This window comes from Haliotis cracherodii, unplaced genomic scaffold (genome assembly GCF_022045235.1).
Source record: "Haliotis cracherodii isolate W230 unplaced genomic scaffold, xgHalCrac1.p SCAF_2, whole genome shotgun sequence".
NCBI classification, from domain to species: domain Eukaryota; kingdom Metazoa; phylum Mollusca; class Gastropoda; order Lepetellida; family Haliotidae; genus Haliotis; species Haliotis cracherodii.
The window spans coordinates 31284343-31304039 of record NW_027266275.1 but is presented as its reverse complement, the minus strand read 5'-3'; the positions used below and the strand labels follow the sequence as shown (position 1 = coordinate 31304039).

The following is a 19697-nucleotide window of genomic DNA, read 5'->3' as shown; positions in this document are numbered from 1 at the left end:
ATTTGTCCTAATAGATTTTGTGATGTATATCAATCTTGCACCAGTGTGAAGCCCATTTTTGGTGTCCCCCATGATGCAGGAATTTTGCCCGAAACGGCCTAAAACCAAACTCACTCACTCAATATTCAATCCACGGCTTCGCGGCCGTACATAAATAATTATATAAGTTTTATTCAATTAAAGTTAACATAAAAATACGTATCAAATAAATGGAATATATAATAGTCAATATCACTCAAAACGTCACATCTGTGGTGGCTGCTGAAGGTATTAATTGGCATTTAGAGAGTTATGGGTTAATTCAGAAGGTGAAACGCCAAGGTTAACAAGAAATCAGTACGTTCAAAACTAAATTGGGTCCGTAAATCACCTTACAAATTATAATGAATCACACAGATTAGGTTTACAATCATAAAAGGCAACACAATGGGTCACTCACTTTAACTCACTCACTCACTCACAACTAAAAGTACGTCTAAAGAGAACAGATTGTGAAGCATGATCCCTATTTAGATAAACAATTCAGTCTCCATAAAGTGTTCACCCAAGAAAAATAAATCCTTCGACCACGTTGCGGATGCTTTTGGTAAGTATAATGCTTTGGTAATGTAGGTAGAAATGGTACAGAGTTTTAAATAGAGGTTCCTTTAGCTTCACCGCTAGGCTCATTCAATTTGAAAGTGGTCGATTTTCCACAGAAGTTGCTACTCTGCATATATCTCACTTGACTTACTCGATATAAAGGTTAGGTGGTTGGCCCGTAACGAAGTTGATCATGATCTTTCCGACGGCAGAGCGAGAGTCTTTCGTGACGTTGCATGTAAGCTGGATCTGTTCCCCTGACTCGAAGATGCTGCTATTGAAAGAGATGGAGCCAGTGGTCATTTTGGACAAGGACTCGCACGCCGACTTGGAGGACGCTTTCTTCATCAACTTACAATTCCATGTGTAACTCTCGAAGCCCTAGGGTATAGAAAGATTTTCCATAAACTATTTGCAGGTTATGAATCGAAGGCAACTAATGTTCAGTAATACATCATTGACAAAAGGTGTTGAAAATAGAAATTTAAAGGGAATTGCCTTTCAATATATAACTTAACACTGATTTCCGGGAATCGCATGATTATAAGACAGAGATACAGTAAAGGGAGGATATGAGATGATTTTAGTTCGTTTTTTAGAATATGAGAAAAGGTTGATAAAATCTTACCTGGTCAACAGACCTGTCGATATCTGGATCATATGAATACTTTTCTGGGCTTAAGGTCACCATCCGGTTTTCACCTCGATCAACTTCACTTATTCCACCTGCTTCCATGACTACAACTAATTTCGACTTTGTGACCTTGAAATATGAATATGCAGATTCAACAAAATTAGTCCCATCTGACAGGTCCATCTGGATGCTGTATGTTGCCTTGTAGAGGCCATAGGGAAGAGATTTTGCTTTAACTACAAACTCAGCCTTGTCAGATTGCAAATCCAATGTCTTCTTTACTGATCCCCAGTCTGGATCAATTACCTCGATTTTCCAGGATTTTGTGTTTTGCAAACTCGCTGCGCATGTGATATTGGCTTTACCTCTTATTACTATACCTTTGCTCTTCTCGAACACCATAGGACTAGTAAATACGGTGACAGCATCCTCAATGTCAACTTCAGGTTTGTTACAGTCTTGGTCACTGACTGAGAACGAGAATGTAACCCTTGCATCCGAAAACAGGTTAACTGCTGTAGCTTTCAGTTCATAGTTCTGGTTCTCGTAGTATGTTCTGGTTACCTCCATTGGATTTGTCATCTCATCCATGAACTCTCCATCATCGAATGATGACTCTCTCTCGCACCAGTCTTCCGTACCATAGTTGTACGTTTCTCCTTCGTCATCCCCAAAATCGATGTTTATACAGGTCTCATCACCCATGGAATCAAAAGATATCCTGAAAGTTTTTTCTTCGTCAGGCTTGGCCTTGGGTGTGAGATCGACCACATGGATGCCTTGCACAGGCTCCTTCATTTGCAGATCCTTTGGATCTGCAGAGACGACTCCAAGAGGGTTTCCTACTTTAAGATTTGCAGTATAAAGCCCGGACTGAAACAGTACAGAACACTTTAACATTCCGCGAAACTGTAGTACGTTCACGGGCAAGTGTGCACACAATCATCTTATCTTAATATTTTAAGCTATTTTTGCTTTAAAACCAAAACCCTGATACAGCATACGCCTTTATTATTTTGTCAGCATCGATTGCACAGGCATGGATACATAATGCATACTGTTACCTTTTTGATCGAACAGATGATAGGAGATGATGTCTGGTTACACACCACCACGGGTGTTCCTGACTCGTGTGTGGCCGTCATCTCGTAGTAAACAGGTGTTCCTGACAAGATAAGCATGGAAGAGCTTCTTAAGCGTCAATAGAATGGGATACCACTTCATTATAAGTTGAAGCAGGATCACGAGGGGCACTTCGGGTCTTATGCGTCCCGCGGGTGATCATGCTACACCAAATGTATCTTACCGACATGTTTTAGTGCGACTTACCAAAGAATTTAAAAAGAATTAACACGAAATCTATGTCATGGGACTTCCATTGACTCGGAAAAAGCTTGCGCCTTTTTGCTTTGAAGCGGGGTTCAAGGGATTTATTCTGTCTCTCAGAATCCACGTGCAGCCTGTATTGCTCGTGGTGGTGTATAAGAGATTTATCACCCTCCTAAGCGGGCTGCACAGTATTTTATCAAGATCACGTGGACCAATCAGATCCCTTCATTCTGACATGGAGGCATGGTAATTGGTTTAGAATAGGCCTTCAACAACGTAAAATATGTTTGTAATAATAGTAAATTAGAACGTTTTTAAACCGGATATAACAATTTTGGTGACACCAGAAATTGACTTCACACATTGTGCTCGTCACCAGAGGCGGCGTAATGAAGTTTAAAACTTGCGAGTGAAAGAAATACAATAATTGGTAAATGCCATTCCAGTGGCCTCGGTTATACGCTATCTATTGAAGAAGTGGATTCTTGTGTCCTACCTTCATCTACCTGTACACGGCATGTGAGAGGTGAGGATGTGGGGAAGTTCTTGTTAATGCCTTCGATACCGTCTTTGTAGCCACTATTGACTGGAACGGCTTGTTTGTACTGACACTTGAATCCAGGGTTGCCCACCAGGCGCTTGTAGCTACCAGCCTGTGTAACACGCATGGGGGTTGGCATCAATGTATACTACCCAAAACTAGTTAAAGAACAGTGGAGTGCTCTCCAAAGACGTTTATGTTAACTGTACGACCCTTTACTGAAGGCGTGAAAATCAACAAAATCAATTCTGCTTTCATGTTAGTGACAGCTTCGAACGAAGGACAAGATCACCATCGGAATAAGAAAAGACAACCGTGGTCTCCTCCTAGAATTTTACGCTAGAGATCTATAGAGACTGTTATTGTTCACATTTGTGATTTTGTGGGCCACGAAAACAGAAGTCAGGCACACTTCTACGGAGTTTTCGAAGGATTTGTATCGGAGTGATCTGGTCGTGCAGTCGTGTATGTTCATACATAAACAAATACTGTCGACGGGGACACTGATGGCACACTTGGAGTCCAGATATATGTCCAGAATGATGTCAAATTTAAAGTCGCGAAAGAGGTAGGGTGCGTCACGCTTATAGGCACATCGAGAATGACAGATTTTCAGACCAAGCTTCTTAGAATTTGGTTATTCCAAGTCCTCAAGGACTTACCATTGCAAAATGCCTTATAAAAGAATGCAACAAGGCTAAATGCAACATTTTGGGCAAAATTCAGGTTCTTGCAATCATGCGTGTACATATTTAATTAAGGATTGACTGTGTATTTTTTTCGGTTTATTGAGGTTTGAATCGAAAAACCGATGTGCAAACTGTATGAATCCGCGTCGCGGATTCTTACAAAAGTTTGCACATCGACTTGCACATTGACTGTGTTTTTTGTTATTGGCAATGTTACTACATTCATGTTACTACTGTAGTTCATATTCATATCAGTATATGTCAAATAAGGATACGCCCTAAACAAAAATATTACCTATGCATTATATATGTTCTATGTACCATCATCCGATTTCCAAATAGTTTGGTAATTATACCATATAATTGTTGTGTGAAAACATACCAAGCAGAACCTTATTAGAATTATCAAGTAAACTCTCCTTCCTCCACCCCCTGCGAGAGTTTACCATGTTATTAAAAATTACTGCTTACCGGAAGAGAAACATTCATCGAAGACCCCCCATTGCCCAATGATATTTTGGCTATAAAATGTCCGTCTTTCGGGGGCAGGTAGGATATAGTCTGTGGAACACCCGCTGTTCCAGTGAACGAGATCTTTTCAGTGGTGCCATCACCGTGATCAATCGTGATGTACGAGTTGGTAGGCATAGGGTCCTTGTCACACACCACAGAGTAGACGATCTTCTCTGAATAATAGCATAGAGATATTTTTTTCTAAAGCAAACATCGTGAAAACCAATTAGGTGAGAACGTGTTATAGTGCAAAATAGAAATGGAAACTCCCCTACACGATAATGCTTAATAATAATAATAAAAATAAAAATAACAGAGAATAATGAGATCACTTACTATAACAAGCAGCTTGTTTAAATCAAATAAACTTTCTTCATGTTTACAGGATAAATTGTTATAATGTGGAAGTTAGGGTAGTTGGTGTTGATGTGTCTGTTATCCGAGTACCGATAGCGACTTACTTCCGTGTTCAACAGGGTAATCGGCAGTGATGAGACAGTTACCTAAATACTGACTTACTTCCGCGTTCAACAGGGTAATTGGTGGTGATATGTCAGTTATCTGAGCACCGACTTACTTCCGTGTTCAACAGGGTAATCGGCAGTGATGAGACAGCTACCTAATACTGACTTACTTCCGCGTTCAACAGGGTAATTGGTGGTGATATGTCAGTTATCTGAGCACCGACTTACTTCCGTGTTCAACAGGGTAATTGGTGGTGATGTGACAGTTATTCGTAGACACTTCCTGGTCCACCTTGACTTTATAGGAAGCAGTCATAGTTTCGAGGGGCGTTATAATGTCACAAGTGATGGTCTTCTCCCCCAGTTCCTTGTAGGTAATGGACCTGACATCCTCGCCATCTATCTGTTTGCCTTGAACAAATAATGAGGATGTTCACTGAGACTGAACATATTACAGAAACAGTTGTGTTTAAGATGGCTATCTGTCAGTTAAAGGCACATATGAATATGGCAACAATGATCATACATAGAGGCAGATACCATTCTCTCTAAAAAGGCCGGGTCATGGGTGGCCATGCGACCCTGGCGCCACCTCGCGTAGATCTCGAGTTGTGCCCCTTGTAATGAAAACGTGATATCTAATCAGATCGCTGTTCTTATCTCGTATAGATTCACAAAGATGGCGACTACCATAGGCGACGCCCTAATCAATCAGATAACGAAAACATCGGCGATTTCATCCCTTACACAAAAACATAGGCAATCGTTGGGGGCTTTAAAAGATGGAAAACACATATTCGTATCAACAAAGAATGACAGCGGTTTATCACTTTTATACGAATGTGTACCAGTCGTGGATGTTGATTTTGTAAAACGTTATCTGATTGGGCTAGCGATATGTGCCATAGTCCATTCATATTTAACACAGGAAAGTGGGCTTGATGTGGCAAGGGTGGAAACAATTCTTTGATAAAAAGGCTAGAGGACGCTCTTGCCTCGGGAAGATGTTGTCAGTGCAGGTTTGCGTCCAGCCAGAAACCAATGATCGTGATCCCAGTTTACCCTGATTATGTGTTTAAATTTGTGAGCTGGGTTCACCACAGTGGTACCCGTTAAATGGAGTCAACGGGCTTTCCTTCCACATCTAGTTGACATGGTACACGCCCTGATGTAACTGAAATACTCTTCAAAGCCAGGTTAAACCAAACTCACTTACACATACTCTAGGCCAGTAACAATACTAGTGCCACGTTGAAACAAGAACTACTTCTAATAACAACCATGATAATATTTACTGCAATATTTTTAAATGTTATAAATATAATTAATAAAAAACGAATGATAGATAAGCAACTCCTTATTGATATTACATAAATCAAGGTGACCAGAGTAATATAAACATCAATGTTACAAATTTGTACCTTGTCTTAGGAATGATTTGCTCCCTTCTCCGTCTCCATAGTTGCAGGTTATGTTTGTAAGGCTTCCAGCAGGTCCAAACTTCATGATCACCTTGGCAACAAGAGGTTGGTTGATGATAGCAGCAACAGGTTCGGTGAGAACCTTCAGGCCGACAATCTTCTCAATGACACAGATTTGGCTGTTGTTAAATATCTTTGTCCCGACATTATTCCAGATTCTGACATAAAGCCTGTAGCATCCCGCATCACGGTAACGGTGGGTGTAGTTAAAGTTCATTTTTAGTTCTTTTGTGTCAAATTGATTGTCACCAAAGGAAAATTGAACCTTAGCATCATTAGGATCAGCACCTGGTGCTTTAAAGGTAAATATTCCTATTCCCGGTCTAGCGAAGAGTACGGCGTTCTCATGCTCGAACTCGACATCATTGACACCATGCATGACGAGAATTGAGTGGTAGTGAGGTTCGCTTCTGTCATTGTTGGAACAGGTAATCGTGACATTGTAATTCTTGCCCTTTGTAAATACGTGTTTACGGACCTCTGGGGTGCTGGCTCGCAATGCCCAATCCTGTGGGCCTTGGTTGAAACGTTCGACTGTTCCATCATCAAAGTCCCAAACGCACCGCACATTTGATCCCTCTTCGATAGTCACAAAACATGAAGCTTCTTCGCCAGTGCTAATCAAAGGAGCACTACAGTTGGATTTCATTCCTTTCATAGCAGTTTCAACAGTAAAATTGACATGCTTCTCATCATGACCAATTGCATTGTGTACTTTGAGGATCAGCGGATATATGTTAGCAGGCAGACCATTCTGCCTTCCACTTTCCCATCTCTTAGTGGTCGCGTTAGCTTTCTCAATTGCAATCGGCTGCCCACGGAATGTGAGGTCAAACTTACAGTCGGAACCATGATCTAGTGTCCATGCAATTGTAAAAGGTACGTCCTTTTCTGCACCTGTTCTAATAAGAGACAACCCAGCGCACACCTCCTGCACAGGTAGGAAGAATGTGAAAGACTTGGAACTGACGTGATTGGAACAGTTGGCAGTGACAGACAGATTACCGCCCATATTATACACATGGTTCACCACATGGCTTTCTAAGTACTCAGCTTCCGTAGTTATGTTGCTTGTTAAGTCACCAAAGTCCCATGTAATTTCATAGTTGGAGCCTCCTGTGACTGTCACTTCAAAGCTGCAGTTGGACAGCGTAATACATGGAGCGTATTTAACACTGATGCCAACTATTACCTCTTCCACAGTCACAATGGAAGCGTTCTCTTTGGTATTCTGCGAATTCCAGCACCTGATTTTTATCTTGTACACTCCCTTGGAGGTGTAAGTGTGTTTGTATTGGTCAGTGTTTGTGGCGTTGAATGTACTCTTGTCTCCAAAATCCCAGTCTCGTTTAACGGAAGAACCTGCAACACGGTTTATAGACATTTCCAAACTTGATCAGGGAAGAAAAATGGTAAACACAATCATCCAAACTAGGACATGAGATACTCCACATTAAGACAAAAATGATTTACGTAATAGGCATGTCCTTGTATTAAATGCGTAGAGCGGCTACAAACCAATGAACAATAACTCAAGACTGATGCCATACTCATTACCAGAAGCCTGACTCTATCGACTAATTGAGCTATGTTGCACGATGGCTGAACATACCTGTGTGAGGGAGGATGGTAAAGATGCCCTCTGTGTTGACGGCAAGGTATTTGGGGCCAACAAGGATTGAAGCATTGATGCCCTCCTGAACGTCGATCTCTGTCGTAGCAGTTATAGAGCCTTCAATGTCAACATTACTTACGTTTACACTCAAGGTGTATTTCTTAGCTACTTGGAATTTATAGTCCAGAGAAACTTTTGTCTGACTGGAGTAGATGGCCCTCAGGTGGTGACGGGTCTTGGAAACTGGATTTCCGGAGTTCTTGGTGAATTTTTTCTCTGTCCCATCGTATTTGCGATCACATGTTGTCTCTTTCTTTGACACTGTAATGGTGGCAGACCCTGTTGATTTTTTATAGGCGATGATATCGCCAGGGAAAATATCCATATATGGACATTCTACAACTTGATGGCCCTTGGAAACTGTCAGCTCAACGGATTGACGTTCTACATAGTCAACTAAGGGGTTGTCTGATGGGTACCGGTCTGTTTCTTTACAATCTTTGGAGCAGGTTCCAGCTTTATGACAGTAACCTGTATCTGAGGAACATGTGGTTCCTTTACATTGCCCTCCACATGTGTTTGTCTCATAGCAGTAGTCATCACAATCAGGCTTCAGAACCTTTAAACAGCAAGAATAATGAAACAGATTTCAGAGAGGTCTCTTGATTGTCGATAAGTGGACATAAATACATACATAAATGTGTGCATAAATAACGTTTATCTGAACCATTGTATTTACACATCTGAGTAAACAAATTAACATTTCACCATGAAATTCAAGTTCATATTACCATGACTGTCAGTTTGCCTGCTGTGTCCGCCCACAACTCCCAGTGTGTAACAACTCCATGAAATCTGAACTCTGCAGCAGGCATGATGAAGATGGCATTATCATCTCCTGACAAGCTCTCTGGTTGTGCTTTCGCCGTATAGGGAACGCAACAGCCAGCAACGCCGATAACAGGATCTACAGAACAGAATATGTTTGAATAGTAACAGACAGAAGTCGAAAACATGTTGATGACAACTTCTTTTCTTGACCAATTTCAAATAAATGTTTGGAAACTCATTTTACTTCTTGTGGGAACTGCTCCAAAATTACGATGAATTATTATTATGATATGTTATCCCCCCTCCCTTAAACAGCAACTTATGGTTACCTAATCCTCATCACAGGAAAATATATGACCAGTGGGGATCAACTACTGATCATGGCCAAAATTGCCGATTACAGTTTTGTACCTGCTATTTTAATAGTCCTGTCTTTGTTGTCGACTTTTTCGTGGAGGAGGAGGTTTGTGCCATGGGTGATGGTTACCGTACACGCCTGCGTCTCGTAGCTGTTGAAGTCGGGACAGACGACGGTTACGTTGTTCACTGGGGCCTGTACAGTTACTCCCGCAACGCCAGTTTTCTGCAACAATGGGCGAGTAGATATACTTTTACATGATTATGATTTGGCAAGTATCCAAACCAAGTCTAACAATATACTATGAAGAAGTGTTCTCACGACACAAAGTGCATTTTATTTTCCTAGTTGTTAATAAAACTTTGTTAAAAAAAGGTTCTACCTCAGGAATAGGTACAAAATCTCCTTTTTGATAATCATTTTATTCTGACATTAAGACATTCTGACTTTATGATTTGGGGTGCCAAAATGGACACACGTTTAACCTAGAAGAATAGAACTTTGTGTCCTATGGATGGCATTTAATTTGGCAAGGGGCTAAAATGCCCAAATCGTGCTTTCTGATTTTGTGTAAAAAAAGAAAGAATCTATCAAATTGAGAATGGTGAAGTACGATTGCAGTAACCTACGTTACATTCCGAGATCCTGTTTTCTCTAGACCATGCTATTTATTTAAACCAATAAGGAACTTTTCTTACAATTCTTGACTTTATACATGCACATCTAACCTTCACAGAACCACTATCATCTGACGCTGTGACCTTGGCAACATGTTTGCCAGGAATGTGGTACGTTTTGGTGAACATCCCTGTAGCGTTTCTGTCCATGCCTTCCGTGCCATCTCCGTAGTTCATCTGGTAGAAGATGTTGTACCCTGCCTCAGCGTTAACACCAAATGTCACCGGGTCACCCGTTGCTACAATGGATTTCCCAGTGACTTTCAGCTCAACCTTTTTGATAGGCTGAAAGGTGTGATACACTGAAATGTGATCAGGGCTCCCGCATTTCTTCTTGCCGTCACCTGAGCAGGTGCTGGTACAATCCCCGTCCGGTGCCTTGTAGCTCGGTTCTGGTTTAGTGGACCCACAGAAGCAGAACCGTCCGTCAGTCATCCCAGCGTAGGGGGCCATGTATGCTCCGCACACACTCGAACATTTCTCAGGGGTAAGGGATTGGGGGTCATAGTGTCCCGGGCTTAGTTTGAAGTGGCGGTCTCTTTTGTTTTCCTTAAAACAGCCCAACTTCTCGGCTGGAATAACAAGAAAGTATATGGATAGTGTTCAATCCGCTGTTGTGCTTATGGAGAACATCTGACGTTTGAGGTATGTAAAGGGTATACGCTCTCGCATGCCTGTTTAAGCTAATGTACTCGATGCTATAGTAAACATGTTTTCAAAATGTGGCAGTAAGGGAACCTAGTGGCTAGAGCGTTCGTTCGTCACACCGAGCTAATTTATAATATTTACTTGGTTACATCAGGTTTTCTTGGTTGACTTATTGAAAATATGTACGTGAATGCTAATTAATAAAATAGTGTTAAATATGTCAAACATATCTGATCATATATAATATAAGGCATCATAACAATTGACCAAATGACTAAACGATGTTTGCATCACATATTATGTGTTTATTGCATATAAACATCATTAGTAAACGTTAGATAACTGAGAGCTAGTTATGATTATCACTGTCATGATATCGGCGAAATCTGAAATGTTGATGTAATGTGACCTATTTATTTTTATGTATTCCTATTCATATTCATACATGTGAATAGCTTAACCGCATTACCATCTCGTCTGGACGGAGAGGCGCAAGTCTTTCTTTGTTGGGTAGTCATAAATTGGCAATAACGTTCATAAAAGAAATTCTTAATAAATGGCTTTAAGACGCTTTAAGGGGTGGGATACACTAGAATCGTACATTGTGACAATATGGAATTTTCACAAAATTGACTTCCTGAAACATTTGTTATTGTTTTCCAGACACAATAGGTATTAAGTTGACACAATCATAGTGGTCTACATGATACTGTTGACATTGATATGTCTACGGTGAGAAATTGTATTAATATTTTTTTCATAAATAATATCTTCAAAGTACATTGTTGTAAAACCGATGTGCAAACTGTATGCAAACGGGCGAGCGAGCCTGCACGTTTGTTGTTTCATTCATCCTCAGCCTTCGGTTTCAAAGGGTAGTTTGGACAATGAATAGGCATGAAAGACGCTAAATGGCATGTGCATGACGATACACGTGAGCAGAAAGGGAATTCCCTCGACTGTAATATTGGGATTCCCTGACATTCCGCAGTAATAAAAGTAGTGCGCCTCGGTGGGAGTGGCTTATTTTTTTACATTAATTGGGAAATGAATGCAATAACACGTGACCAATTCAGCTAATCAGAATGCAGGATTTTCGATGAACACAACGAAAATTTAATTATATTATAATGACAAGCAGATATGACAATCCACAACGTTGTGTGTATTTTTTAAACCATGAACCACGCTTCTTCATGAGAGTTATCTCCCTAATCCTAATGTTTACTCCTGTAGCCTGACACGTCAATTATTCACGCTGTCCCAAAGTACTAATACCTCGCTACACGGAAAGGTTCAACGAAATGCTGTATGGGGAAGAATCCTTAATTCAGTGTTTGCATGTGTGTTTGTGATGTGTTTGCATGCATGCATGCAATTATTGAGGTGTTGAGATGAATATTATTTGTTAACATACAAATACATGTAAAAAGAACCTCAACGGGAGAATAAAGAGTACACTTGTTAATGATTACTGCTTATCTGTGTTAAGAAAGCTTTATATTAGCTCCAACCTGTCCTCCCTTCATCATACAGTACGAATAAAAAGAGGAGGCGGTTCAGTTTCACTAACTTATATTTATCTTCAATTACTGGGGGCACGGGTGGCCCAGTTGTTTAAAGCGCCGCGATTCGCTGTGCAGAGTTGCGTCCCTTGGGCACGCCAGAAATCTATGATTGTGGGTTCGAATCCCGGATCACCCCGATTACGTTTCTAGGCTTGTCAGCCCCATACCCGTGCTCGTCGGATTCACCGAAGTGGTAAACGTCTGAGGCCTGTATCACTTCGGGATAAGCTGACACGCCATGATATAACTGGAATAATGTTAAAAGCGGCGATAAACCCAACTCACTCACTCTTCAGTTACTTGGCTTACGGGTTCTTTTTAATAAAAAAACATGATGGAAATAAAAATATAAATTACAAAGCACTGAACATTAAATTGATAGAAATATAAAAACATATTTTAAAAAGCAAAACACAACATTAAAGTCGGTATTGAAACAAAACTAAAATAAACGTCTACAATATTTCGTTGTTTACGGATACGCCGATCCTATATATTGTAACGGCTTCCTATCGCTATGTCCGCACGTAATGGAAGCTTAACCTGGCCACCATCGTTTCCCAGCATGGGAATCGTGTCAAGAACACATGAAGCGATGGTTGCGAAGCTATATTTTATGTAAGTTTTTAACAGAGAGAGATGTTTCCGTTTTTATTATGTACACCTACAGATTTGCATGACGAGAATTTCTAAAGAGATTTTTTCTGTTTTTCATATCCATAAACTTGGCCAAGATTGGATGGTTTCATTAGAATCTTTCAATCAAATAACATGAAATCATTTCTTTCAACTTTTCTGAAAATCTGTGACACAGGTGTGGCGTTATCCTTGACCTCATTTCGGACAGGAAATGATCAACAACGACATTGGCATTGAGCAGGATTTCGGAGGATTGTGGATGGAACCAAGTTTAGTGACAAGGTCATCTTTGGTGTTGATGGTGGCAGTACAACATGATGGTGAGATACTGTTTGTACGCTTATTCTTGTTAAGATATTTGTATCCTTAGTTACGACCACCGCTTCTGTTCGAAGTGACCCGTGCGTATTGTAACCTGAACATTACCCCAAAATGACAAGAATATTAAGTTAGGAATAACATTAAAATTATGAGGAGCCATTTTCTCTTGACGCTGAGACTGTAACATATTTCACGAAAACTAATAGTGTCGTGGTCAAAAGCCTATGTTCGACGCTGATACTTTGTGAAAGACTTGATTTGCGGATCCGCCGATCCTATATTTCACAATAAGAATTCAATTAAACTTATGAGGAAAATAAATTTGTATTCACGTCGAGATCGTTGATATATTTCACTGAATGTAAGTGATATAAAATAGATATAGGTCTATTTATATAAGTTAAAGTTGACAAGTAGTTCAGGAATGTTTCTATATAAAACATTTATGTTTTACCCTACTAACTTAACTATTTAGTTGCTGTATACAGTAGTATTAAGTGCGAACACGGACAAGTCAAATAGAGCATATGTCTTTTTTATTCGTGACCAACTCGTCCAATTCCGGGACAAACCGAATGTAGACCTTGTTGTAGGTTACGGAAACATGCGAGTGGTAACGAATGATGCCATTCAATTATACCGGAAGTTCACACTATATTCGGAGTAAATGCGCTCTGCAGTCTCATTGGTAATAAATTGATGCTACTTTCAGCATGGGCTAATAAATATCTAGGTAAGCGTTACTTTGACAGATACCATTTTGAGACAAAATATATGTAGTTTTATTTCAATTATATTTCGACAACCGATATTATTTTCTTGAGCCAATTTTTTTTATACAAATATAAATTATCAACGCAATAAAATAACCAGTGCAGATTATCCACCGAAACAGATTCCTTTTGGAGTGGAGGACAAAATAGTAATAATTAATACGACCAAAAAATCTTCTGCTGCTGTTTGATATGAAACTAGGTATCTTGTCTGTGACCTATATCAGCGATATACTCGTATGAAACATATCGCTATGGCGACCGACATACAACAGTATGAGTACACCCAAACTCATACCACTATTCAACGCAACACACGCAACTTTCCGGCGAATTAGATGCACGTGTGTTATTAATGATTCATGCTCATATCAATTATTCACAAGCTGGGACATACACAGGGTATCAAGATTCATTGTTTACAGACATATTGATACCGCAAATCTGAATATATACATTCTGTATCTAAGCGACTGTTGCTTTAGTGTGTGTAAATGTTTACAGTAGACATGCATGTTTAATGAAAACACCTAAGTTTAAACCTGATTGGAACTACATATCTAAGATACAACTGTATGTTTGGTAAATACTCCTGTCGTATTAGTTTCCTTAACGTATATTCAATGTAAACATGACACATGTCAAGGTACATGGTTGTATAAACACTATGCGTTTCCCTTGGTAGTATTAAGTGAGTGAGTGCGTGAGTTTGGTTTTACGTCGCTTTTAGCAATATTCCAGCAATATCACGGCGGGGGACACCAGAAATGGGCTTCACACATTGTACCCATGTCGGGAATCGAACCCGGGTCTTCGGCGTGACGAGCGAACGCTTTATCCACTAGGCTACCCGACCGCCCCCTTGGTAGTATTGAGTCGAAGTAGTGGTGTAGGGTGTGTGGGGAAAGTCTAGAAAGTGTGTATAAGAGAGTTTTGAAAGAAAAAATATAGTTTGTTTGTTTGTTGTTTAACATCGCACTCTGCAATATTCCAGCTATATGACGGCAGTCTGTAAATAATCGACTCTGGACCAGAAATCTGATTGATATCATGAGCATCGACTCAAGCAAACCAAGTCAGCGAGTCTGACCACCCGATCCCGTTTGTCGCCTGTTACGACAAGTATTGGTTGCTGAAGACCAATTCTAACCCGGGCTTTCACGGGTGAAAAATATAGTACGACCCTGGAACAACAGTGCCGCTTAATAGGGACTAAATCATATCAGATACAAATAAATAAAAAGTGAAAAAAAGAAAAAAAGTGTACTTATCACTGCCTTAAAGACAGTGAAGCGTTTTACTGGATTTCTCGACTGTTAAAGGGGCGGTCGGGTAGCCTAGTGGTTAAAGCGTTTGCTCGTCACGCCGAAGACCGGGGTTCGATCCCCGACATGGAAGTTGGGAAGCCCATTTCTGGTGTCCCCGCCGTGATATTGCTTGAATATTGCTAAAAGCGACGTAAAACCATACTCACTCACTCACTCCGTCTATCGACGGTTAAATGATTGAATGTGCAGATATATATAAATATGTATTTTCGTGTCATTAAACTGAAAGTGTTTGAATTCCAGTTTATGTGTATTCTAATGGGTAAATGCATTCTGCCATAATCGTTAAAATAATGAATAATTCTTTTTTAGCCACATGACTGGCATGTGTTATCGTACTGATCTGCTCCGATCTACGAGGATCGTTGCCTCACGTCATTATTCACTGGTTTCACTGACCGAGACTCGGGTATTTGCAGGCTGCTGTCACATAGCTGGAATATTGTTGACTGCGCCATGTTACAACATTCATTCAAAATGTCTTTATGAAGTCCGACGCAATTTCCTATTTGTACTTGACTTTGTGAACAATTGACTTGCCTTTGCATGTGTTTCTGACCTTTGTTACGGATGGTTCATATTTTCGCGTACATCTGGTTATCATCACTATTTGATAGTGATTCATAAACACGTGCTCACGATATAGTCGGAGTCGTACGGTGAACTCTGCTTTTAGTTGAGAATTCCTGTGATTATGAAAGGGGTTTTGTCGCGTTTACTTACGAAAATGATGGTCATGAACACACAATGCCATTTAGAAAGTGGTCAAATGTAACAAATGTTATATTTGGGTGAGGCACCTAATCGCCAGCACTTCGCTGACTTTGTGTGCTGGCGAATAGGTGCCTCATTCTGGCAGTGTGGGTTCGAATCCCGGATGGGACTCAACCCAAAAAAGTACGAGAATATGTACTTTACTTAGAAAGTGTTATCCCAAATATAACATTAGTTACAATGATTGCCGTGTCGTAAAAATGGATGTTAATTTTACCTTGTCCCAACTCTTAAATGTATTTATCGGATCACTATGTTCTGTCACGATGATGACGTTATGACGTTATGAGTCATCATCACATAGAAATATAAAACATAAAACAATTTAATATTAAACGTACATGCAACGAGGATGTGGAGTGTTTGAAGCACGAAATAAAAAGGAACGGTTTTCCCGACCAAATTTAACCCTTGTCAATTTGTTTAGGCATGGTACGCGCTCAAACGTAAATATTTTCTTAAAACAAGAACGAATGAAATGTACATGATGTCAATTTCAAGATAGTACAAGTCATATTGTACCTACCTGTTTCACTTGGAAACACTTCGTAAAACTGAAAAAATACAAGAAAAATGTTGTAATAACAATTATATTTGATCATAAGAAGGTAAAACGCTGTAAAGTGTTACATAGTTTATCTTAACAAATACAAATATAATATTTACTACATACCAATATGAAGAAAAACAGCGCTGTATGTTGAAGTGCCATCACTGCATAGTCGACATACGCGCCTCGTCTGACTGTCCGGCACACCGGTAGGGCGGGTATTGTCAGCTGATGACGTCCGGGTAAGAATACGTTCTGATTGGTAGCTGAGACTGTTAACATTTGAGTTCAAATTACGTCTGATGATAATTAGGAAATGTTTACTGGCATATTGAAAGTAGAATCTTTATGAATTATACTTTACTTAATATCATCAGTTTGGTTATAATCCACGTCTCATATACGACACGCCTGACAATCATTTAACAAGCAGGTCTCTTCATGACTGCCAGTCTTAGTGTAATTCAATATTGCTTTAAGTTTTAATCCACACCCATCCCTTCCCGGGCTCACTGAAAGAAAACTTCTCCTTTACAAAATTTACTTATTTGTGAATTTACACAATATATTTACACAAATGTTTGTAAATTTAGACGTAAATCTAAATTAAAATTGATAATTGCATAAATTGGGACATAAATTGAAACTTGAATATGGACGTGAATTGATGCGAAAATGTATCTAGATTTATTGAACAATATTTACTAACGGGGAAAAGAGTAATGTGCTTCATATAAAGTTCAATAAAAATATATTTATTGTGTAATTGAATAATGCATCTTTCAAAACATATTCATGAAGACATCTCCTCGACTTTCAGGTCGGGATTGACAGTTTGCACATATATGTGGTTTTAACAATATTTTCCTTTCTTCAAAAATGGATTGGTAAACAGGCGCAATGCCTATTTGAAGACCTCTCCGATACAAGAATATTTGTATTATGTATTACCATCAAATATGCATAAACGTACAAAAGTGTCCGACATGCTTTAAAGGCTTTCAAAGCGTTTTGCTAGGGTGAAACATGCATGAACAGATTTTATTCGTGTGATCATGATATTTGCTTCAGATGACTGAGTTTTCATACAACATGGTTTTAATGTCATAACCATTTATATAAAATATGACCGCCTCCGTGGTCTAGTGGTAGAGCGTCCGCCCGGAGAGCGGAAAGTCAGGGGTTCGATCCCTGGTCGCGTCATACCAAAAGACGTTAAAAGATGGTACTTGTTACCCTGTCTGGCGCTCGGCATTAAGGGGCTAAAACAAGGACTGGTCGGCTCGGAGTCAGTATACTGTGTCTGAGTGGGGTATCCGTGTTAAACTGCGGCATGTTATCTCAGTGTGCTAGCACTATAAATCGGCATCAGCCACACAAACACACGCGTACATGTACGTCGCTATATAAGTGCAATAATCTTGGACGCGACGTTAAACCCCATTTCACCTCACCACCTTATATAAAATATACAATTTGATATGATATCTGATTATTTGTTGTAGTTAGTCTTTGTCTTGGTTGATACCACAGTGTGTTGATATTTAAAGAAAAAAAAGAAACAGAAAAAACAATAAGCGTGTCAAGCATGAGAATGACGAGAGTATGATTGGGGCCAATAGAGTAGAAAAGTTAAAAAGAAAGAAAGAAAACCATGATATTGGATAGTATAATGAGGTATTCCAGATGAATAAGCAAAATAATTATGTACAGTAGATTAGTGAAATAGATGAGTTTATCATCTGTCAGGTTAGACAGTCCTGTCAATAGAAACATAATCTTCTGATCAAAATACATAATGTCAGGACAACACTATAACCGTATGATCAAAGATAATTTCCCCAAAAGCAAGACGTTAAAAAACCCCTAAAACAAATGCTTATTTGGAATAAACACAAGAAAGAAACCAATAAACCAATAAATAAATAGATAATAAAATATAAAATAAAATAACGTGCGTTCAAATTAAGTTAAATGTTCACGGTATAAATTGTCACATTCAGCAACGTTAAATCAAATGATCTATAAATAGCGACGTGTATAAAGAAAGTTTGAAGAACCCACACCACAATCATTTTTTTTTACTTTACTTGTTGTTTAACGCCGCACTCAGCAATATTCCAGCTATATAACAGTAGTCTGTTAATAATCGAGTCTGTACCAGAAAATCCAGTGGTTGACATCATGAGCATCGACCCACGCAATTGGGATACGATGATACACATCAACCAAGTCAGCGAGCCTGACCACCCGATCCCGTTTGTCGCCTCTTATGACAAGCATAGTCGCCTTTTACGATTCTAAGATCAAGACCTATTCTACCCCGGGTCTTCACGGGTCCCACAATCAGGTATCTCACGTGATATCCCAGAATTTTACAAATGATATCACAAAGTCAATATTATAAAAGTTTAGTATTCAAAACAAAGTCAAGCTAGTTGACAAAATACACAGAGATGACTGTATGTCTTCAATGGCCAGTGGAAAGTTTACCACTCGTCGACTGTGCCTGTAGCCTGCACGCGAACTGTCACATGACATTGATCGATGAGGGAGTCAAGCTCCTCTGACCGCATTGGATAATAAATATGCAAATGAGAAATGTCAGCCAATCAACAGTTAGTACCTGTTCGATCAATGTTCGTGTAAACAGAAGCACGTGGTAGTGATAGTGAAATTACAGATGGATATCGGTGAAGCTAAACACGTGCTCACAGCGCTTCAATAATCATCATTTGAGACAATCGGAACTTCAGCTTCAATTTTAGAACATTTATTTCTCGATTACTGCATCACTTCGAGCTTTCCTCCCACATTAAGCTGACACGCCGTGATATGACTGGAATACTGTTAAATGCGGCGTTAAACCCAACTCACTCACTCACTATTTCTCGATTAAACTGAGAACGCTTCGTGACGGGGGAAACCGCGTCGTCCAGTTATTGACAAATAGAACACAGTTACTTACCCGTGTTTCAGCAAGTCCCTTGGAATGTACGAGTTTCGGCAGAGATTTTGGCTCGTCGTAAAGGGCGCCCCCGTCCCCCTTCGACTTGGACACAATCTGCACCATCTCACGTTTCTTCATGTAGGATAGGAACATGACTAGAAAAGAGGGTGTTTCCCTTTCCCCTACGAATATTTGGCAGGATCACCTGTTCTGTGACTTCCGTCTATGTCACGATACATAGTGTCTGTGTCTGAGTGGGGTATTCATGATAAACTGCGGCATATGGGCCAGCACTATGAATCGACATCAGTCCGGACTAGTACAAGCAGCCCCCCCCCCCCCCCCCCCCCCCCACACACACACACACCTGCACACACACACACCTGCACACACACACACCTGAATGCACGTCGCTATATCAGTGCAATAATC

At 39.9% G+C, this 19697-nt stretch overlaps 1 protein-coding gene across 1 annotated transcript in view; it reads right to left on the bottom strand.

The window, feature by feature from the left end:
- Positions 1-19403, bottom strand: part of LOC139467573 (uncharacterized) — a 50331-nt gene extending 30928 nt beyond the window's left edge. Inside the window, exons 1-13 of the mRNA XM_071249110.1 lie at positions 19284-19403; positions 16292-16319; positions 9766-10286; positions 9091-9262; positions 8640-8815; positions 7846-8467; positions 6174-7595; positions 4981-5163; positions 4247-4461; positions 3042-3198; positions 2281-2381; positions 1211-2089; positions 734-963 (exon numbers count right to left, since the gene is read on the bottom strand). Of these exons, the coding sequence (XP_071105211.1) occupies positions 734-963; positions 1211-2089; positions 2281-2381; positions 3042-3198; positions 4247-4461; positions 4981-5163; positions 6174-7595; positions 7846-8467; positions 8640-8815; positions 9091-9262; positions 9766-10286; positions 16292-16319; positions 19284-19403 (4826 nt within the window). The remainder of the gene's footprint in view (positions 1-733; positions 964-1210; positions 2090-2280; positions 2382-3041; positions 3199-4246; positions 4462-4980; positions 5164-6173; positions 7596-7845; positions 8468-8639; positions 8816-9090; positions 9263-9765; positions 10287-16291; positions 16320-19283) is intronic.
- Between the last annotated feature and the right edge of the window lie 294 nt (positions 19404-19697).